General features: G+C 43.0%; 1 protein-coding gene across 1 annotated transcript; it reads left to right on the top strand.

Annotated features, from left to right (window-relative positions):
• The first annotated feature begins 2132 nt into the window (after nt 1-2132).
• On the top strand, nt 2133-19960 carry LOC138259877 (RNA-binding protein 14-like). The gene is made up of 3 exons (XM_069207831.1): nt 2133-2915; nt 15841-16831; nt 18929-19960. The coding sequence occupies exons 1-3, from the start codon at nt 2585-2587 to the stop codon at nt 19122-19124; spliced, it is 1518 nt and encodes a 505-aa protein (XP_069063932.1). The 5' UTR covers nt 2133-2584; the 3' UTR covers nt 19125-19960.
• The last annotated feature ends 3558 nt before the right edge of the window (nt 19961-23518 follow it).

Here is a 23518-nt window from a genome sequence, read left to right on the forward strand (position 1 = left end):
CCAGGCTCTCAGGATGCAGTACTGCCAAGACTTGCTCCTCCCATGCTGTGAGTTGTGGGGGAGGAGGTGGGGGTCCACCGCCAGTCCTCTGGATAGCGAACTGGTGTCTTTCTGCTATGGAACGTACCTTCCCCCGTAGGTCGTTCCACCTCTTCCTGAAGTCATCCCTAGTTCTTGGGTGCTATTCCACGGCGTTGACCCTGTCCAAATAGCTGTGGCTCTACCCTGACAATTTCCTCCACCATGACCCTCAGCTCCTCCTCTGTGAAACGGGGGTGTCTTTGTGGTGCCATGGGTGTAATGTGAGATGCGTTGGTGAGGGTGTGTTGTGTAATGTATTGGGGTGTGTTTCGTGGAGTGCGTGAGTGGTGTATAGGTGTGAGTAGTTTGTGGCTCTAGTTGTGTCAGTTGTCTTGGTGTCTCTCTGTTGGCAATGATTTGTATTCGTAAAGAGTTGTGGGTAATCTGGGTATGTGTTTTATAGTGGTGTGTGTATGGGTATCAGGTGTGTGTTGTTTGAATTGTCCAATGTGGTGGTGTTTTGTATGTGGATGTCCATTGTGAGCGCGGTGGTATGTACCGCCAATGGTTTACCGCGTTGAATGTCCGATGTGGTAATTCGTGGCTCATAATGTGGTGGGCATAGTTCTGTTGGCGTAACGGTGTGGGTTTAGATACCGCCAGTTTATCACTGACCTTTGGTCTGGCAGATTTGTGTGTGTGGCTGAATTGTGTCAGATTGATGTGTATGTGTCATAATATGGTAAACTGATATCCACCACTGCGGCGGTAAGTTGGCGGCCGTCGGTGTGGCAGTAAGTGGGATTTACCACCAATGTCATAATGAGGGCCGTAGTCTCACAACACTACAGCTGCCAAGTTTCCCTGGTCCGTGCCTGATGTGCTACTCCAGTCCACATTTTTTCCCCCTTGAGCTCTGGGACTTGTCCTGTTTTAATATGGAATGAACAAGACTACTAGCAGAATACAAAGAAGACAAGCAGTTGCAATGCAACGGGTCTCTCATTTCTCTTAATCAGAGCTATTAGCAGTTGTAAACTCCCAACCCAACTTTTCTTGCCTCATTAATTGGAAGAAAAAAAAAGACTGCAAATGTGCTGCTAAACAAACAAAATCGCGCTGCGAAAAAAAGAGAAAAATAGTCCACAAACCGGAAGGAAAACAGCGAGCCTCATATGTTTTCAATACTTGGTCGCTGTGCTCGAGGAGGGCTAACCACCGGAAAAGGCATGACGTATGCATGCCTTCCAGTAATGAAAGCAAGAAGATTTTAAAAGGAGGGCGGGCTCCGAGACCTTTTCTAACTACTACAGCATCTCGCAAGCGATGCGGATCTGCAAGTGCATGCTATGCAGGCTCGACCCTAAAACCTGGACTGGAGCAGCACAGGATGCATGGACCCGGGAAACTTGGCAGGGCTGAAAACAGAACTTTGAAAAGCAACCAAGGGAAACCTAGATGTCAGCCAGCCAATCGGAGATACGTAATGAAAAAATGTTCCATGGGCAGGACAAACAGAAGACTGACAATGTGGGACACTAATAGTAAACGAGCAGGGCAGGGAAATCAGTGTTAATTAAGGGGTGGTATCCGAGCCCCTAGACGTCAACAGCCAGTGCATACGCACCCTACATATGCTGGACCTAAAACTGACAGCAACAGTGACTTTGCTACTTCCATGACAGTGAAGACAGACAACAAAAGAAGGGCTACCCCGCCTGTAAATGGAGAGGCCATTTTAGAGTACTTAAGTTTTAATTTATACCTAATAATAGCATACTATGCACTACGTCCCTTAGGATAGGTCCCTAAAAAAATTAGAGACTGCAACAAAAAAATACGTAGAAAGTGACGGATAAAAAGACAACTCTCCTAAAAAAAAAGAATAAAGTGTATAGGGTAAGGGTATTACCCAGATGCCCTCGTAGTGTGCTACAATAAATATATGATACACAAATGGCTATATTTAATTAATTGGTAGATAAGCTTATGGTACATCGACACATCGTTGTTACTCTAATATGGCCGCCACGCTGTACATGTTTAGAACAACCGCTAAATTACCTCCTCCCCCACCCCCACCCTCTTATCCCATGAAAGTTTGTGGGTCTTCGATTGGTCGAGTAACCAATATTACGGATGTCTATTGGCGAACCTCGGCCTTGTCATTCTTTCTTCCCTTTTCCGGTGACAACCTAGCAGTTTGACGCCATTTTATGGAACGGCACTGAGGAAGCAAGGCAGCTGAGCAGTTCTTGTTGCGGGGGACTCGGACGAACAGACTGAGCAGGGAGGGGGAGAGCGGCGGTCAGTCTCCGCCGTCCGCGCCATAGTTGTCGCCGCCGCTGCGCCATTATCATCTTGTCGCCGTTCAAGCGCCGACGCCGTACTTCTGAGACGATTAAGACCATAAAGGGTGGCGGGGTGGTAATTAGAGCATCGCATTCATTTTGTACTTTTGGGGCGTCTTAAGGGTTTTGGGTGGGCGCCGTCACCGTCGTAGAAAGAAATATTTTGCGTCTTTGTCTCTTGTTCCCTTCACACATTCTTTAAACGCATCAAGATGAAGATCTTCGTGGGCAACGTGGACGAGCGAACGACGCAGGAAGAGCTGAGCGCGCTCTTCGAGCACCACGGCACGGTGGTAAGCTGTGCCGTCATGAAGCAGTTCGCCTTTGTTCACATGCGCGAAGAGGACCGGGCCCTAGCCGCTATAGCGGCACTCAACGGCCGCGAGCTGAATGGCCGAAAGATGGTGGTGGAGCTGAGCAAGCCGCGGCCTCTCAACACCTGGAAGGTGTTCGTAGGCAACGTCAGCGCCTCGTGCACTGCCACAGAGCTGCGCAGCCTTTTCGAGGCCTACGGCAGGGTGGTGGAATGCGATATTGTGAAAGGTAAAGGTGTCTTGGCCTTCCTACCGCTTTTTAACCACAGCACCTCCTTGTCTCTCTAATCGCAGGTCCTAGAGTAAACTATTCAAAATTCCCTCTGAGTCCCACAGATCAGACCCATTAACTCGAACACCTACCGACACACATTTGCATTCACGGGCTATTCCTGCCACATTACTAAATTGTTACTTAAGCAAGTATTTCGATCATTTCCCTGCCTAGTTTCGGACTCAGGTGTACATTTCTCACGTAGTCTCTAGAATAATGGCCTTACTACCCTTAACAGGCCTTTTGTCAGATCTTTCGAAACTGCCTTTTTTGGTTCTTATATTTTCTTTATAATAAAGATTGTTTTTGTCATGTAGGGGTTTTAAAATTTTCTTCTGTTCCCAGAAGATGAATGTTCGTTTTGTTCGAAGCACGTCGCTACTAGTAGTGGGCATTGTTGAATTTCATCCTCCATGATGCTAGGGAGCCTACTGTCTTTGTGCATTAAAATACAGCTAGCGTTCTGGCAGTTCCTAGCACGTAAGTCGCATTTTTTAATCTCTTCCTGGGATTCTTTCGGGGGGAGGGGGCTGCAGTATTTGCTCTGGTGACTTAAGTGCCGTACGTTAATGTCGTTAAATCAAAAGTACGTACCCCGTCTAATTATGCCACGCTCCATGTGCCAAACTTGACTGCCGTAGGAAGACTCCACAATATTTTAGACCTACAGCCTTGTTTTATTAGTACTATCCTATCTAGATTCCGTGGCTTCTACCAGGCCTTGTTTAAATCCCTTCTCTCGATAGGCAGCATATCTGTAGGCCATCAGTTAGGCCGTATTGTCCAGACTTCAGCCTCAGTTCATGTGAGGTTTAACATTGTGAGTTGACTAACTTTTTGGGCACGATTCACATTACCTTTTGGTAATAGGGCACCCTACTCCATATTTAAGTGTAACTCCAGCTTTAATCTTTAGGCAGAAAACGCATTCAGTAGCGCCTTGTGCGTAAGGAAACTACCCACCGAAAGTACAACTGTTCACTTAGTTCCCATCCTCTGCAAGGTTGGCAGTGTTCCTATTTATTGCTTTAGCTGTATCGAAACATATACACAGCGCTTGCCTATATGGCTAACATGTTACACTGTAGTTTTAAAGGTGTTTTTTGTTGATCCTCTATGGGAAGTGTTTCCGAGCTGTGCATGATGAACACAAAGTTGCGGTTATTGTATGAAAGGACGCCCCACTTAGCAGTGTGGCAGGTGAAACAGAACAGTTGATGGTTTACAGTTGTTCAACGTCTCTGAGCAGCTCTGCTGGCCCCTTTCTGGTATTTCTTTTGCCCAGTCAACTTTTCCTGTTATTGTTCTGGTACGTCCAATTCCAGATGTTTTGTTCTAAAGTTTGTGGCCTTGAGCAGGCATGGCTAGAGATATTCTAAGGAGATCTGTTGGAATGTTACTGTTATCCTTGAAATTTGAGGTGCAATATTAGTGTGGACAGAAGGTTAGATTTAAATTGAAGTGACTTAACTTTAGAACACCAAGACTAGTTACAGTTCAACCCATCTTAGCTTAAGTATACGACGTAGTTGTTCTTGTGTTACGTGTCTGTGGGCTATAAACTGTAGATTGTTCTTGAAGGTGCTGTTATGTCGGCTTCTAACATAAGGTTGTATTCTCTTTGGGGGGCTCTGTGGGTAATGCAGTGTACCTTCAACATTAATCATCTAGCAGTAGGTAGCCAGTTGAGTGATTGCAGGGCTGAAACATGAATTTGCTTCTATAACGAAGGCTGAGGAGCCTTACGTTAGCATTTTGATTAGTTGTATTTATGTGATTAGTGGGTAGAGGCGGATGGCACAGTTCCTGAAGATTACAAGTTAGTGTAGCTTGAAGATTTTATCGGTGTGCAAGCTAGCTCTGGAATCTTGTTGACAAACGTCATCATGTATAGTTCTTAAACCATGTTTACCCCTACGTTTCCTACTTCTTTTGTTTGCGTTAGTCTCTTTGGGCCACGTGGCGGGGCTAGTAATTTTTTCCATTGGCTGGAAGTTGTGATCTTGAGCTTTTTAATAGGTTATTTGTCTGTCCACATTTTCTGTAATTTTCGGTACCAGTTCTCTGCTCCATGTGGGTTGTATGCCTTTAAAAAAAAGAGGGCTTGTTACCCCTCTTAACTTTGAAATACAATTATTTAATGCCTACATTCAAAGCATTGCTGCTCTCCATTGATTAATTAGGTGCAAAAATCAGAGTAGTACAATCTGACAGTTTTGAATTTTTGAACTACGTTACCTTGAAGTCGAGTAATTGTACATGGCTCTATTAGCCTTTGCCAAAATGTGTTTTTGTTCCTATATAAAATAGCAATTAATACGTTCTGCCAAAATATATCGCGATGGAGTTATTACCAGTGCACTGGGAATTGTGCGATTTTTGCTGCCGCTGCGTTTTCTGCTTATTCGTGAATTATTGCACATTACTCATCTGCTGCATAATTTTGCCATAAGAATTGGCTCAAACGGATCGAATGTTACTAGAAATTCACTGCAGCGCGTGTGCCGTGTAATGGCAGGCCCTTCACAGAACTAAACTTGTTACCATTCAGTTGCTGTATTTGAGTGTAAAACTGCTAATGCGGTAAAACTTAGCAGCGTTTAATAATAAGGCAAATCTTACTTTCCTAGAATTACATTGTAATTTGGAGAAGAATGCCGAGGTTGTATATAATGTGACGTTCAAGAATTACTTGCGCAATAACTTCATATTGTTAGATTCTCTCGAGCGCCACACGTCCCATTACTAGTGACAGCAAGATTCTCCATTGGACACCTAATGTAAGTTCGCATACCGCTCCAAACTAAAATGCAGTTGACTCTGCCGCTCCAGTTTCCGTTAGCCTTACTACATACAATAACATTGCAGTTGGACACAGGTTGGGGTCTCACTGAAAGATCTTGTGTCATCTAAAATAACACTTAACTCTAGAAGGCATCTAGCACTCATTACGTTTTAGGGGATGGAATGCCTGTTTCGAAGTTTGCCCTACTCCATTTATTGGTTTAAAGCATGCTTACGATGTCATACTGAGCGGTAGAACGTACCTTTAGTGCACCCCGTGTTGTGCTGACACTGACATTTGACCTATTAAAAGCCAGCCACTTAAAATCTTTTGCACTTGAAGGGCACGCATAACTTCCCCAACTGCTTTCATAAAAAGCATCACTGTAGGTTGTTCGTACCACAGAATTTAACAGAAACGGAATCCCTTTAGAAACACTGAAAATGTTTGACTTTTTAGGGTAGAGTGCGTATGTGCTCTAGAGCCTGTTTGTTGTCTGTGTGGGCTTTTAACCACGCCCACTCTCGCTATTCATTCTTTGTTGGGCTTGTCTTAAAATGCTTCATTTTTATTGGTGCATTTTGTGAAATGTCCCTCCTTTGTGTGCTGAGTTCCCTCCCCTGGCGTATTAACTGTGAACTTCATGAACATTTCTGTTGGCCATTACACTACTTCCAGCTTCATCCTGTTACTGCATGCAATGCCCCCTCCTCCGGTCTCGGTTTACCTTATTACATCCTTGTCGAGATCCTTTCTAGATATCCAGGCAAGCAGCTAATAACTCTTGAGCTCATGGCAGTGGTGCTTTGAATCTGCTTGCTTCTGTCAACTGTTTTACTCTTAATTTTCGGTTTATATGGCAAGAAAAGTCCAGTTAGGCATCTACACCGCCAATAGCTCTAACTCGAGCAAATGTGAGACACGTTGCATTGCAAATACTTGTTTATATAGTGTTATTTCTTTAGGCTTTTGTTTGAACTTTATTACTGTCGATTTTGCGGGTAAAGAATCAGGGTTAAGTGTGTAGAACTTGCCCCCAGGCTCCACCACTACCTCAGTGAGTGGACATGCGGTTCATGGCAAGTCTCGTTACAAATGATGAATTGGTTAAACCTGTTAGACTTTTTTTGGTACGAATTTTATAGTGAGACTTTAGAATGGTGTTAAGACATTGCACAGTTTCCAAGTCAGATGGATCTGGAGAGTGAATGTAGGTGAAGGGTGATGCAAAGAGATTCACATTTACCATGTTGTGATGTAGTCTTTAAAGCAGTGACTTCAGCAGTTTTCTAAATTGAAGAAAAGTAGGGGTGGCCTTATGGCTGTGTGGATGCCAGTCCAAAACCTGAGTGCATAGATAAGCCTTTCAGTTTTTAGATTGAGCGTAAGCATACAACCTCTTGTGTACTTTGTCTGTCTGTGGGCTTCCAGCTATTTCATTTAAGTGTAATTTAAAAATCCTTCCTTGCTAGTGGTCAGTCATGCCTCTTGTCTCTCCTGTGTGGTAGGAGGGACCAACTACTGTATAATTACTCTGTCCTGTTTATCTGGGCTGTAGGAGACTTTTTTTTAACACTTAGTTTCCTGCTTGTGTCCAGTAAAGCGTCCCTTTTTTATTTCCTGAGCATTTGTTTGAGTTATGCTGTAAGTCAGGCTGTTATCTTGGTCACATTAGACCTTTGGGGGTTCTTGGTGCCCTCTCTCATCTGCCTATCTCTGTTCCTTCCTCGGTTTGGATTTTATTTACCGAGTGTGCATGTGATCCCTGTGCTGACAGCAAGGATGGACGGTCGATGGTTTACTTACTTGTATAGTTAATTGTTTTAAATTTGCGAAGGTATTGGAGGTTTTACATGAGTACCAGCTACATTACACAAGGATTTATTAATTTTTTGGAGCCACAGGGAGATTAAGTGATTTTGAGCTGCTGCCGCGACTCAAACCCAGGTCCTCGGTTACAAAGTCGCCAGGCTCCAGTTGTTGCGCCAAACACCTTGCTGGTGTGCCATTCTGCATCAGCTGTCTGTCATGCTGGTCATACGTCTAAATAAGCTCTGCTATTCGGGTATGTAGCACATCCACAGAAATAGGTCCAGTTTAAAGTAAGTTGCAGTTACCAATTATTTTACTGTAGTTCCCCCTCTTCACCCCCCCCACCCCCCCCAAAAGTCTGCTTTTGGCTTTGAGCTGTTAGAGAATCCCATCACTGCGATGTTGTTTATATTGCTTTTCTGTACTCCTTTTCACCCTCTGCATTTTTTTAATTAGTACTATATCTTCATATCTACGTCAGAGCATTCAGTGACATTCCACAGTTTATTTACAGATAAATTTAGGTAATTTGTGTACTAATTAAATCATTTTAACCACTGTTGCGTCACCTCGTTTATTGCAACCAGTGGCATAAATTATTAAAAATCTTTTACTCTTTTCAAATCATGTGAAACAAGTATCATGAATAATGTTGCTGTTGAGACATGATCATGGGACGTCATGTCAGCTTTCTTTGCTGCCTTGTCGTCGTGTTTGGGCACTGGTTAAGAGTAGTTTAAGTTTACGGGTTTGCAATTCAACCGATATGCTCGAAATAAAGGGTCTGAAATTCCTCAATTGCAGCTGAAAGTGTTACTTCATGCTACTAAACAGTCCGTTTTACAACCTAAAAATGATACAAATGTCAAGTGTAGGGACACTGGAATCAATTACATCAGACGTCTTCAGAGAGGGATTTGCATTAAAATCGCCCATGTAAAACCCTGAATTCCAATGCATTTGCAAGAAAAATACTGTGGTTTTGACAGGCCTCGGAATCTGTGTTCATTTTCCAGTGGTGACACAGTGAAAAACCGAAACACTGTCCCATGATAGCACCAGAACCTATTAGAGATGGAGTAGACGTGAAAAAAAAAACTTGCAATAAACGTCCAAATATCAACTCTCCAAACAGATTTACCCTCTTGAAGATATCCAAGAATACTGAGGTATGTAGAGCTCCTGTATTTATGTAAATGGAAGTGTCAGACATACTGCCTTCATCTTAATCGCTCAGCTATGTTTAACGTAACAGCCAAGTTTAAAACTATATCAGAAACAACCATAGCTATATCTGCTCTTGGGATAAAGGAAATTAGCCATGCATTTATTTGGCTGCTTTTGCCGTCCTTTTTTTTTTTTTCTTTACCCATATTCATTAATCGCCTTTCTTAAGTTAGCTCTGGTTTCCACTTTACATTATAATAACACTATTCCTGTGCCTACTGAAACTCATTGGCAACAGGCCTGCCAACACAGTTCCTCCATTTGCCACATGATAGGGTCGGTTTTCATAAGGACACCCGTGAACTGCCAATATCTCCAGTGAGCACAGGGTGAGCTGGAAACCTCTACACAAAGTAGGTTTCTAATACATTTATGGAGGATCCGTAGAGTTTAAGTTCACTTACCCATTTTTATAACCTCCCTAACCATGGCGAGGTGGGTTTTTCTTCCGTGACAGGCACATACGCATTTCCGTCTGTCTACTGCTATGTCCAGGGACTGACGCACTCGAACCCCTGCCTACTCTTCTGGCCATGCCTCCCCCCCCCCCCCCCCCACACACACACTTACTTCAAAAGACCCTGCCTCCTCTCTGACATAAACTGGCTTGTGCTGTGTGTGACCCATGTGTCCACTGGAAGCACTTTGCCAATCCACATGAGTGAAACTGGTGTCTGGTGCAAAAGCGTTAACGGGCAGTGAATGTGCGTTTACATTTTTTTGATTTTCAGAAACAAACACCCGTGGAAACCTTTGTTTCTGAAAACCAAAAAAAATAATCCTGTGGAGTTTTTTTCCGGTTTGTGTCAGAGGGAGGGTGGTGCCACTTTTTGGCAAGAACAGGAAAAATACATTTTGGGGAGGAAATTGTGTTAGCCAGCAAGCAACTCTGATGGTGGGGTCGTGAAAGTGGTATTCTATTGGAAATAGCTTGGCAGATTTAAATTAGGATGATAAATGGGAATATTTTTTCTTAATTTTTTTTATTTTTTGCCACTGGGATTGTGGTAGGAAAAGGCCAGATTATGAGGCAGGGTTGACCAGTTTATCTGACAAGGAAAAGTCCAGTTATGTATTTACAAGGTCAATAGCTCTAACTCAAGCAAATGCGAGTCCCATTGCTTTGCAAATGCTTGTTTCATCTCCAGTCTGGTAGCTGTAGCGGTTGATCTGGTCAGCGAGGTAAGCAGGGGGTGTTTGTATGATGGTTCTGTAAATGGTGCATCAGTCATGTGCAGGGTGATGTGGTTCTGTGCAGTTAAGTGGGGTCAATGTGTTGTCCGGGGTCCCTTTTCCTATTTCCTTTTTCCTATTCAGATAGAATGAAAAGCAGTTTAAACTAATTCTGGAAGTTCGGTTCTTGGGGGAGATGGTTTAATTTCCTAATGAGCTGGACCTTGTAGTAAGTCATCTATCTTTTCTCGGCGATATGTTCTTGGGGTGAGCCCATTGTCACTGGTGAATCCGAGTGACCTGAATGTGGGCGTTGAATCTGTCCAGTTTCCTGTCGTTGTGCCAGGTCTGGACTATTTACAGTTTGTCGTTAGCAAATGGAAATCTGGTAGGTTTAAGTGTCGGAAAAATGCTTTACATAAACGTCTGGAATAGGTGCATGCAGCTCTTGAGGCATTGAGTGTCTAGCAAAGGAGACTCGTGTAAAGCATGTACAAAGTGTCATGAACATTAAAGCTGTTTGTTACTTTATGCCTTAGCTGTCTTCATGGGCTTCTTTGTCATGGTACCGGTCGAACTGGTGGCTCTCGCACCTGACGCTCAAGTGTTAAAAATGTATTTGAAATTTTCAGTTTCGCTATACTATGCTATTCAAGTTTTCAATAGCAGTATGAGCAATAATATTGAATTTGTGAATAACAATCCGACACTGATTAGATACTTCATACATATTCTCGTTCTCAGTAGTAAATCACGACACCTGCCGAAGTCATTAGACAAAGTATACCTGAACCCGTTATGGCTTCTTTTATGGGCCAGAGTTACATTTAAGATCACAACTCTAGTAAAGGTAGGCTTTTTTTTTTAAAACATTTTTGTATGCGGTAGAACACATGAGAAATAGTCTAGTTTTATCATTCCTATGCTCCAGGGTACTTGCAATATAGTGGTAACGAGCTTCTAGCAGTACCTAATGAGTCGGGGTAGGAGTTATTCATACCCTTCCCAGGCTTGCTGGATTGGAACCAGTCTGCCTAATGGGACAAGAAAGAAGGAACATTATTATAAGTATAACAATTCTTGATTAAACTATGTGAGCATTTTTCCCTTCCCTCTTGCTTGAGTGCCGATAAAGGTGTTTGCTAACGGAATGCAGTTCATTTAATTGAACTACATTCCTTTGTCTAGTTGCAAATATTTATTAGCTAAGGGAGCATACATTGTCTTCATTCTTGACAGTCATGCAGAGTTAATTTTGGGGCGCTCCATAGAGCGGCCCTTCGGTTTTGTCACTTCATGAATCAAAATGTGCTCCTGATAGTAACAGCAGAATCTTTTTTTTTTTTTTTCTTCCACATATTGTTTAGCATTCATCACAAATAATGTACCATTACATTTTCCTGCCTGCCTTCAGCCTCTGAGGATGTCATGCCTTGCCTGTATGGTCCAGCAGGAGTTGCAAGGGTTTAGCAAAAGCGTCTTCATCATATTGGCGTGTCATAACTCTTTCCATTGCTATAGTCTCAGACAGCTAGGCCCAGGTGTACCATGTGGGGTTTGCAGTATGTTTCCAACATCTGGCTAAAGTGAAGTAAGCTATCAGTAAGAGTTGGTAATATTTCCAGTGGCCTTTATCCAATTTCTCCCAGTCTTCAGGTCTTGTACTTAAGTGTCCCATCTGGTTCTGCATGTATGGGATAACCCGCTATCTCTCTAATCGTGTTCAACTCCTTTTTCCAATAATGATTTGACTTGAGGTGCTACATGATGTGTAATGGGGTAGCTGTCCCCCGCCCTTTCCCCCTCCAACATGCGTTGCGTTGTGCCTTCCCGGGAATACCTGAAGCCTATCTGGTGTCGTATACCATCCTGTCATTATTTTTAATGTGGATAACACGTGTTGGACCAACGTGCTTTGTGTAGATCTCCCGACATGATTTTCCACCTTGGCTCTTTTCTGGTATGCCTATTGTCCTCGACCTTTGGTGTGCTCGGGTACTTTTTATACTGTGGCTATCCATCCCCCTGTGCCCTGATAAATCAGAAGTTTTTCTTATCTATCGTTTTTTTCAAATAAAATCTATCCACTTCTAACCTCATTTATGTCAGTAAAGATTGACGATTAAAGGTTACGTGCTTGGCTTTAGAGACATTCATGTTCCTTGTGAAGTGGTGAAAAACGTTCTTGTCTTTGAGGCAGCGGTCGATCTGTTCCTCTAGTATAGTTTTTAATATTTTAACATAGCCATGCCTCGGTAATAAATGGAACCATTAAATATCATTGCAGTTTTTTGGCTATTTGTTCGTAGTGCTTCATGGACCGTATCACCTCTGCTACCTAATTTGGTGAACAAGCTTTTTTTTTTCTTCTGGAGCCATGACGTCTTGGCATAAGTGTAATGCTCCTGAAAGTGGGTGCTACGTAGATGATTTACTGGTAGTGTTCAATCGTCTGTCCTTTCCCTCCTACCACTCTTTACTTGTAAAGCATTGGTTGTTTTCAAAGAAGCTAATTTTGATCTTGGTGATGCTACAGGCATATTTAGCCACTAGACTACCTAGAAGTGATTCTTCAAAACAATACAGTAAGCAGTACAGAAAGCGACTGGTATGTAAATCAGCCGCATTTAGCCATTTGTTTTTGTTTTTTCATGTGTTGCTATTCCTTGGATGGGCTGACATGCGAGTCTAGGGCATTTCCTGGGTGATTATGGTCCCTAGGGCGAGAGGGAATCATTTAGTCCCTTGGTCTTACTGCATGTGTGATTTGTAACTGAGAACCAATGTGTATTCTTTGATGTATTTGCTTAGCCAACAAGATGATACTTTATTTGCTGATTTTAGTTTTTCCCGCAGGTGTGCAGCTTTTAAACCTATGTTTGTCTGTTATTCACTGATCACACATGCGTTTTTTTTTCTTTCCCATTTAGCCGTAATAAAGTGTTGGATTTATGGCTTTGTTTTATCGAATGCGCTCAGAGGTTTAAGTGCAACAAAAACACTCTTTGTAAAAAGTGTTAAGCATGCAATATTTTGCTGTATATCCCTTTTAAGAATGCCACTTAAAATGCAAACATTACCTTCTGATTCGATTTTATAATAGTTTTGTGAATATGCTGCTAATTAATCTAATGCAGACTTGGCGTAGGGCCCTACTCTCAGCTTCCATGTATTTGCTGCCCAAGATACTTTGTTGCAAGATCTTCTTTGAGGATAGCTGTTGGCAACACACACTGAATAACGCATACTCCCGACAAAAAAAGTAATTTGGCATTACCATTGCTTGTTTAAAATGAACGTTGAGGGTGCAAGAATGCCCTTATTTTATGATCTGCTAGGTTCAGAGACTTAACTTGGATCGCTTTTTAGGTCTCCGCTCTAGGTGGCTTGCGTGCACTCTTGAACTGAGGCATGCTGTATCTACTTCATGGTCTTACAGCCTGCCCATAGGCTTCACACTTGCTGGCACCATGGTCGCTCAATTATTCATCCTCCCCATTTGTCAAGGGCATGCGTATGTCATGTCTCTTCTGGTGTTTAGACCTACCCGAGAGTAAGTACTTTAGACATACGCATTACCCATTTTTTTTTTTTTTTTGGTGGATCACGGTCCTGCCCCGCGTTAACAGCGCTGTTTTAATGAGCACTGATTTCATTATGTTTATTTTATTTTTATTTTTTTAAATCCTGTGCTGCTGCCTTGCTCCTGTTTGCCCCATGGCCACACCCACAAGGGCTACTGCCACCATTTCTCCTGTGCCAGACACAGCATGAAACCTCCAACACTGCCCCCTCCCATTGTCACTGCACTGCGCCTCCGCTGTAGCTCATCCTGGACTGCTGCATGGTGGCACCGTGCTTTGACGCTGTGCCTCAGCACCTCCTTTGTGGGTGGGATCCTTGCAGAGTATTCTTCACTGTAGTGCTGGTACCTCCTTGTCTTCAGTAACAGGGAATTTCTGAAAAGAAACCAAACTTATCAGGACTAAAACAAAATCCCAACCTTGCTTTGTTCCTCTTTGAAGGCACTGGATTGTAAGTTCAAGTATGCGAACTTGTTCCCAAGTTTGTTTATTTTACATTCTTGGACAGTGGTACAAAATATTTCAAACAGTTCAGTTTTTTTTCAGCTCTTTCCCCAAGCTCTGTTAACACCCCCTGGGTAAGGGGGCATGTGTTGCTTATATTATCGACTGACATTTCATGAAGTCAGTAATTTTATCTGTTGAAATTGAACTGACTGTGCACTGTAAGTGCAGTTACACGCAGAAGTAATTTACCACTGGTTTGCCATAGTGTCTTTTGTATGTGAGGGATAGGTTACAACATGACTTTTCTGCTTATGCTTCCAGTATTAACATGGAACATATACAGATAACCTGTATTCAAAAATTCAGTATTGGCATCCTTTGGAAATATGATTCACTCCCACTGCTGTAAGTCACCTGTGGTTTGCAGTAAGACATGCTCGATGTGCAATGAGCAGCCCCGAGTGCTTTGGTCACGGTACCTGTGCTCCAAAGAGGAGCCCTGCGTGCCACCCTGAAGAGGCCTTGAAGTCTGCCTCCATTTGGCGAGGGTATACTTGTTTGAAGTTGCCTGTGGACTATACTTCACCAAAGCTGCAGTGCTTCAGTCCTGGGCTTTAAAGTCATCCACTTCAAAGTAGGCATTATAGTATTCTATAATTACACATTAGTTGGACTATAAAGGTGCTTTTCGCAAATGAATTGACACCAATGTGCAGTGCTTTATACAGGGAACAATTTTTGCTACCTAACAAACTCGACGTGTACAAACTCAAGTAGTGTCAATTATAGAGTGCTGCTTGCCCTAATTAAGCCCTCCCGTTGCTGATATCGATTGGCTATGCCAATGCTTCTATCTGAAGGCAGGAAAAACAGGCTGGGAATAAACATTCCCAGGAGCTACTGATGTTCTAGTTGCTGGTATTCGGTCGAAAGGGCTCCTTCACCAACACTATCTGAATTTGAGCTATTGTCGAGTGTGTTCCCTTTTCATGTCCTGCTTAAGTGTAGGCTCATCACCTCCGTTAAAAACCTACGTATCTAGGTGTTTTTGTACCATCGTGACCTCGCATTACATTTCCATTGCATAACTTTTTTTACACATTTTGTAAACTATATTTTGCTGCTTTTAGATTTAAGTGGAAATAGTGTCATGTTAATTATGCTCACTCTGCTTTTGAGGCAAGTGTTCAGAGAAGCTAATGATTTTGATACTCCTGCATAAGTATTTTTAAGCTTGCTATACTTCATGCTTATCATGGAACTTCATGGTGCTGCAAGTATGCAGTATATGTAGGGGTTTCACAAATAAAAGGCTAGGCTCTCATTTCACTACATTTAGTTGATCTGAAGTAAAACTTTACTTCATAGGTACCAAATATTACCTTTCTGTAGTTTACTTACACATTCTAGTAAATCTGTAATGTACTCTAACTTGCAAGTGTTGGCCGTTCAACAGTTTTAATTTGTGACTCCCTATCTTTTTAATACTTGTTTACTAATTTCGTTTCCTATACTAATTTTCACCTATTCTAATCGCTAAGCTTCTAGTGTGGGGTTGTTTTGGGCCATGTACTTAAACGGTTATGTTTAGAGTTGCAGTTGGTTCATTGTTTGCCGTAGCCCTTTGGATATTTTTCGTATCTTTAGTCCAGTGAGTTTAGTCGACTTTTTAATTTGGATGTAAATTACGTGCAGTAACTTTCATATTGTAACCATCGTCATAGTTGATTGGGTATTTAACATCTAGGGATATGGAGCGGGTCTGTCCAAGGCCCTGTAACTGTTAGAACTTGTGGTGAAATGTTTGCATTTTGGTGACTGAATGGTAACACTTTGTCTACTGCTTTATCAGACTACGCTTTCGTTCATATGGAGAGAGAAGCGGAGGCGAAAGATGCAATTGAACACCTGAATGGGAAGGACCTGAAGGGGAAAAGAATTAATGTTGAACTCTCGACTAAAGTTCAGAAGAAAGGTTCTGGACCGAATGGACAATCTGATAAAAGTCGACGAAATAACAGGGAAGCCTCCCAAACACGAAGTGAAGATTTTGATCAACGAAGATCTTTAGACGGTATTTATTCGCAGTATGCTATGACGTCTCCATATGATCAGCGTGCTTATCTTGAGGCAAGTAGGTATGATGCTTATGAAAATAGACAAAGGCTACAGTCAATGTATTATGGAAGAGATAGAAGCCCGATGCGTCGATCACCACCTTTGGTGACTGGTTATTCAATGCCGACGTCTGCGCTAGCTGCCCAGTACAGAGCTCAGTCTGGAGCATATAGCTCGCAGCTGGCATCTGCATATGGAGCGCAGGCCTCTGCTGCACTGGCGTCTGCTTATGGTGCTCAAGCCTCTGCTGCTCTTGCAGCAGCCTATGGAGCACAAGCCTCTACTTATGGAACTTCTACCTCATCTCTAGGGAGTACCTATGGTAACCAAGCTGCTTCCTCACTGGCATCTGCCTATGGAAACCAGACATCAGCTGCATTGGCTTCTGCTTATGGAGACCAAGCATCTTCATTGACTGTTGCGTATGGAGCTCAAGCTGGTACTGGGGGATCTGCTCAGTATTCTTCCCAGGCAGCTGGTTTGGCCTCGCCCTATTCTTCACAAGCTTCAGCTGCGCTGGCTGCATCATACAGACAAGCTGCCAATCCTCTCGGAGCCTACGATAGCGCAAGCCAACTTGCAGCTCTTGCACAGCAGTCAGCCGCATATTCTGCACTGTCGCAGCATTCACCTACAGACACTTCAGGATATGAGCGCACACGCCTCTCTCCTCCTCGAGCTTCTGCGCTTGATGCCTACAGAAAGTCTCCAGAGCTAATGAAGAGGTATGTAACTTTCCTGCAAACGACTCTGTAGATTAGGTATACTGGACTGATCTGTTCAGTGTGGTTTATGTTAGCTTTATAATGGTGGGGATTATCATTACAGTGGTTCATGAGGGGTACGAAGGCTCAACACAGGATTGGGGGCAGTGGTGTACAGGAAACCTACACTCTTTCACGGTCTTTTTTTTTTCCTTCTTCCAATATCCCTTTTGCCTTGATTTTGTTGCATGGTCTCAACTTGAGGCATTTAACTAGTCCCTTGCTTATAGTTTTCGACACACCACTCTTTGGATGTCAAGGCATTGCAGGGTTTGTGAAAACCTAGGCAGTGGGGGCTCTTCCACTTCTCCTTGAACCTAAAACTAGTATGTTGCTGACTACATTATTCGCTTTACTTCAAAGCAAATCTACCCACAGAACAATGATTTTGCTTTCACTGCCTAATTTAATGCTTGGAGTCCCATGCAGATGCACATCGAATAAGTATAGCTTTTGCATTTATTTTTATAAAACTAGAGTGCTTTGTTCACCAAACAATGCACCCAAGTAACAAGGATAGTTGAGACTTGTTTACTTTAACCAACAAAGCAGATTACCTGCAAACTTTTAAAAGTAACTACTTAGGATGCTGCTTCTGGCGGACAAGCATGAGAGCAGTTTCGAGCAGGATGTTTCACGCCCCTTGTGTTCTCACAGGTGGGACGAGTGCCAGCCTTGGTAGCATATCCCTGTCTTGCACTTGTCAATGTTTTCATGACAGATGACTGATTCGGCCTCCACCTGACCACTCCCGAGCCATCTTTCCTTCCTCACATCTAAAACAAATAATACATTAGTTATTTAAAATAAATTAATAATCTGCTCTTCCTGAAGTCCCGGTGGTTGCTTGCAGATGCTTTTTCTGAGGGGATATTTTAACTGAGCCAGCAATTTTGCCTTTATGCATATATATATATATATATATTTTTTACCTTGAAAAGAACACCAGTAATATCTTAACTTGAATGTGTAAGGGAAAGTCATTGCATAATGTGCCTTCATTCGCAGATTATTATTTTTTTTTCCAAAGCTTTTGTTGCATGCTTTAAAAACATGTACCTGCTTAATGTTGCCTGCTTCTGGTGTGGCAAAGCTCGACTGGCTTAACTTTTCGTTAAAACTGAGGCAGCTCCTGGTCGTTAAATGACCTGACTCGGGAGCTAAATTGCCGTCGGCTCATATATTCCCTAATCCTTGCTTAAAGCCCAGCGGTGCAATCCTAAACGTTTTCAAAATGTCCCACAGTACAATTTTTGGCTGTCCAGTGGGCATCTTAATAAGTGTTCTTACCTTTGGCAGAAAAGTAACCCACCTCCTCCCAAACCATCCTCTGCACCACCCTTCTCCAGCCACAATCAGGGCTCTCATTTGGTTAAACACGTCAGTTCAGTCCTATTGTCGGACATGGGTTGCTTCGTGTGCAAAATCACAAATTCATCTGAAGTCGAGATGTGCAGGAGCTTTGAAACATTACTGATCCAAAATTTTAAAATGTTTTCTCCTTTAAAGTATTGGCACTACGGTGTAAATCTTGACAATCTGTTGACCAGTGTTTAGCTTTGTTTACACAAACCATCCACCAAACTATCCATATGAAGTTGCCTATTTGTTTCATGTCTTAAATTTGGATTGTTTCTGCCGGCCACTCTTGTTCATAGTCCCTTGATTGACTTCATCCTATTTAGCTCCAAAGGGACATCCAGTGTACTTAGACACAATCCCTATAGCCTGCCCAGGGCAAGAACACTTTCAGCTCTCCCGATTATTATTGCATTTATAAACCGACAGCCTAAAACTACGGCGGTCGTCCTGCATTAGGCGTAATGCGGTTATTCCTTAAATAATTGACTTCTTCATATGGAGAAGAAGCTGCAAATACATTTGACCAAAACCCAGAAACGTTTGCCGCCTAATTTCCTACAAAGTAGTATAGAATACTATTGAGCTTGATGGCTCATACCCTGGACCAAGCTTCTGATTTGCAAAAGGTGAAACTAAAATTGTTACCTGGTCTTTTTTTTCCCGCCATTTATATAATATTCATTTTGTCTTGACCAGGTTTGGTTCTGATCGCCGTTATACTGAATCTGAATATCGCCGTTTAGCAGAATCGCAGGTTGCATTCCGCCGTTCGCCGTCGTTGGAATATCGCCGTCCTGCAGAACTACAGTCCGAATATTCAAATTATGCGGCTGCATATGGCGATTATCTGCGTGCTGCACAGATGCAGTCTAATTACCAGCGCCGTCTGTAGGGGTGTCGTGGGTTGGACAGTCTTTCATATGATCGGTAACAATTGACTACACAAACCCACGGCAACCCCTATGCGCTAGGTCTGTGGAATGCGTGGTTTAAAAATCTTATTTTATTAGCATGATCGTTTTCTACCATGTTCATCTCTTGCAGAGAATTATTTGACTCTTTTTAGCTCATTTTAGGCGCAAGGGCTTGTCACAAATGGGCTTTATGAAACACAATGACGTCTTCTAAGACTAATGTTAATTTGCAGGTTATTATAATGTGTTGGAACGGAATGGCAATGCCAACTTTTTACCCAGCTTTTTTTCTTAGTGATTTTGGCCATGCTACCACAGACTGCTGTATTTGCTCCAAAAATCTGGACGATATTTTATGTAATGCGTCGTAGTGAGCTCACTTTACGTCTGTCTGCACCAACACTTGTGCTCCTAGCATCTAGTGGCTTTATTTCACTTTCTGTTGGAGCACTAAACTGTAGTGCTATTGCCGTATTTATTTTTTGCAAATTGTGTTGGATTAAGGGAAGCAGCCATCGCTTTGGTTATCCCGTGTTTGGATAACTTAAATAAAAATGTTAATCTTGGGAAATGTGAAGTGTCTTCCTTTAATTTCGTCATAATATTGTATTGCATTGAGTAGAAAACGCTAATGCGAGAACAGGACTGCCCTCAAATGGATATCCCAAACGATTTGGCAGTTCTCACTATATTCCAGCTATTGCAACAATGCAACTGATTTTCCTGCAAAATATTCACTGTTATTTTGTCATTAAATATGTATTGCGTTTTTTTTGTATTGCCTGCAAATAAACAGTATTGGTATTCTAACAAAGACTGGACTCTCCTTCCCTTAGATTCGAATTACTGGTATTTCTTTGGATTATGTTTACATTCTCGCTTGATGAAGTGTTCTTACACTTTCAGTGAGACTTGCATACATTGCTTAATTTGTTTTTTATTGCAGGTTTTGTGTTTTTTTTTTTTTTTCTCTCTCAAAGGGATTCCCTGGTTATGTATGGTGATATTCTCTCAAGTACACCCTAACCATCTAGTTGCAGATGTTTTTACTATTCGGACAGCAAGCATGTTGTAAGAAACGTGTGCTTCTTGTAGTGAATGTTTTTTATTTTTTTAAAATTTTTTATTAGTAGTGAATTTTCTTAGTGTTGCCTTTTGTCGAGTTCATCCACAAAGTGAGTGCTTTTGGCTGGCTTCAGTCTGGTCGTCGTTCTGTCTCCAGAACCACCGTGGTCTGAACCCTGTCGGAGTCCATCTTGCTATGTCGGATATTGAAGAGACTCTAGAGAAGTTTGTCACAAGCACTCGTCGTATTGCGCCTTCAGGTCAGTTATTTGCCAATTGAGTGCACAACTGCATCACGTTTCTTTGAGGTATGTATGCTGATTGGGGCCAATGGAATTAAAAAGGAAAATCCAGGTCGAGCGAACTGATGTGTAAAATGTGAATCGATAAAAATTAATGTGCTACGGAGTTGAGGTTAGCCAGTTAGAATGCTGGTACCAGCTCACGAAGTAAGACACTTCGTCCACTGCCAATCTTTAGCTGCAAGTTTATTTAAAAAAAAAAAAAAACTCATTCTATTTTTCTTTTCCCAGATGGGCTGATAATAGTTTTCGATAATGAAAATTACAAGACTTTTAGTAGCTGTAATCTGAGTTACTTTCACAGTAAAGACAGCAGGAACTGAAAGTGGAAATTCACTTGTCCTCAGTTTACTTAGCTGAAGTGGCCCCCAATTTTGTATTCTGATTTCCCCCTCAGTGGCTAGGAGTTCAAAGAACCCATAATACAGGGTAATACATGTCGAGTTAATTTTTTTGGATAAAATACGTCAGACTTCACATAAGTACTCGGTCTGCAGCTGACACGGCCTAATTCAGTATCAAACCTGATCCCTAAGCGAATGGGGGGGGGGGGGGGGGGGGGGGGAGGGAGGGGTAGGTTCCACGATGCCCCTGCTGCACTTTTCTGTGTTTCTGTGGGCTAAATGGCTGGCTACCTTGAATGTATGTTTCCATTAGGGCTCCCAGGAGTTGGGGTGGTGTATATGTATCAGGCTGTCTGTATCATCCACCTGTCCGATAGTGTCTTCGAAACTGTAGATTTCTCACCTTTTGAATTTCCCCAGGTGCCAGACTGAATCTTAGAAGTTTCAAAGCAATTCCCTTCTGTATCGGTAGTTGATGTTGTAGCTGTCTTCGCTGTATGTGAGTGCCCTGTATCTGCTCCACCTTTGCACACTGAGATCAGTTCCTTTCTTTCTGCACCTTCCGATTTGGAGCTGGAGCTCTTCAAGCTGCCAGTCTGACAAAAGTTTGCCCTGAGAATTTCTTCAGTGCGCGGACCCCCCCCCCCCCCCCGACCCCCTCCTAAACAAATCAACAGGATTGAAACGGTGTCAAGACTGTCATCGATAAATGTCCGTGACAGACAGCCACAGTGTCTTCATTTGGTGTCTCAGCCACAAACCCGTCTGCGGTGTGTGACTGCTGCACAAAGATGAATTGTAAGGCAATTCGTGACCACAAAGCCAAACCCATTTTACTGATCTCCTTTGGAAGTGGAGAAAATGCCCGGTCGATATCAAGCCTGTGCCCCTGGTTGTGATTTTGTAATTTGTAGTCATCAAAGGGGTGGGTTTTTCGGGGGTGGGATTGTTGGAGTGGGGGAGGAGAGTGTTGGGACTGCAGGTAAGTGAGTGTATCTCCCCCCCGCCCCCCCCCCCCCCAAAAAAAAGTCCAAGCATATCGGTCTCTATCATCCTGTCACTTCCATCATTTGGAGTTGCGTGATTCCCTAGCTACCTCCAGACAGCAATGTCATTCACCACTCATGAAAACTGTTTCTCCAAATCTTTCCAGATCCTGCAAGATCGGCAACACCACCACAGCTCTGAGTTGAGAGAAACTATGGATAAAATCTTTTGTCGCACGCCAGATCTCTCTGAACCTCTTGGTATTCAGGGTAGCTTCCAGTTGGGTTACTACTGGTGAATCAGATGCTGACTGCGCCATTCAAACTGAGGGCCTTCGCCTTGTATGAGGGAGGCTGTGCAAACGATAGGCTGGGCAATGATTCTTGATGTCACGGATGCCAGAATCTGAGCCAATACTGTGATTGAACTGTGGCCCATCCTCTGCCAGTATAAAGATCTAAAAAAAAAAAAAAACAGTTTCACCTATTTGGACCCAGTGAATTATATTCCATATGATGACACTGGAGATGGCAATGCCGATTATGAATAAGTGAATATCTTTAATGTGTAGAATGTCAGTAGCTTGGACTCCCCTCTAGGGATTGACCTGTTGTCCCCCCAAACCTGGCTATGGCAGCATACTAATCTGTCTCTTTCCCCGCAATGGTCCGGAGAGTGAAAGAGGTTCTAGACTTTACTCAGCACAAGTTAAAACATTTGTCCTAACTGAGGTCCTCAATAATGGACAGACTAACGAAGAACCCCTACCTCCCATTCCGTGAGTCTTGACTGATGTACTGCTGGGCACCTGGGTGAAGTCAGGATTTTGTCCCCTCAAGGTAATAGGCAAGTGGCAAAGCGGCTTAGGCCTACTCCAGGAAATCCAGATTTTCTAGTGTAGCACCCCACTCTGGGGAGGTTGGTGGTGCAGGTGTCTGCAAGTCGCCTTCCCCCCGGATGCCTTCCCTCTGATCTCATCTAACAGGCCTAACAAGTGGAGAAATTTGCCAAGCAAACGTTTTCTACTTCTAAACTTGCCTAAGATCTGTTAACACCTCTTTTCTCCTAGGCAGCTACTCACTAGTGTTGTAAGCCAGGGTTGCTGATATGTTGGCGACTGTCCCAGATGACATCCTACCCACATTGCAGCGCCTTATCCTAGATGGTCACAATGTATTGAAATACTCAGTTCGCTCAGTCCGATCTTCCTAAGTAGGAGAGTTGGGACTAGCATGGTACTACAGCGGCATGCATGGATTTGTTACACTGGTTTCTCGTCAGATGTTCACCAATCTTTGGATATGGGCTTTGTTGGCTTGAGGTTGTGCAGGGAAGGTGGGCTTGGGCCTTGCTCTTTTTGATCGGTTCTGGGGGCACTGCTTGTTCTTTCTAGGACTATCTCTGGTGGTCTAAGTCCCCACTGGCAACTTCTCCCCTTCTTAGGGTTCAGCAGGGGATGCCAGCACAGTCATGACCGAATGTGTACCTTATCAGCAATATTCCTCTCAGTCCTTTTGGGGGTTCAGTTTATAGTGTCTGTACCCCCAGGGACACAGATTTGCCAGACCCACTGCAAAAAGGCTTTGATTCACCAGCAGGAGCTCACAATCACCTGTTGGGACGAAGTATCGCCTTCTACATCCCCAGATGGAAGACATCACAAGTGATCTATGT

The sequence above is a fragment of the Pleurodeles waltl genome, chromosome 9 (assembly GCF_031143425.1).
Source record: "Pleurodeles waltl isolate 20211129_DDA chromosome 9, aPleWal1.hap1.20221129, whole genome shotgun sequence".
Lineage (NCBI taxonomy): Eukaryota > Metazoa > Chordata > Amphibia > Caudata > Salamandridae > Pleurodeles > Pleurodeles waltl.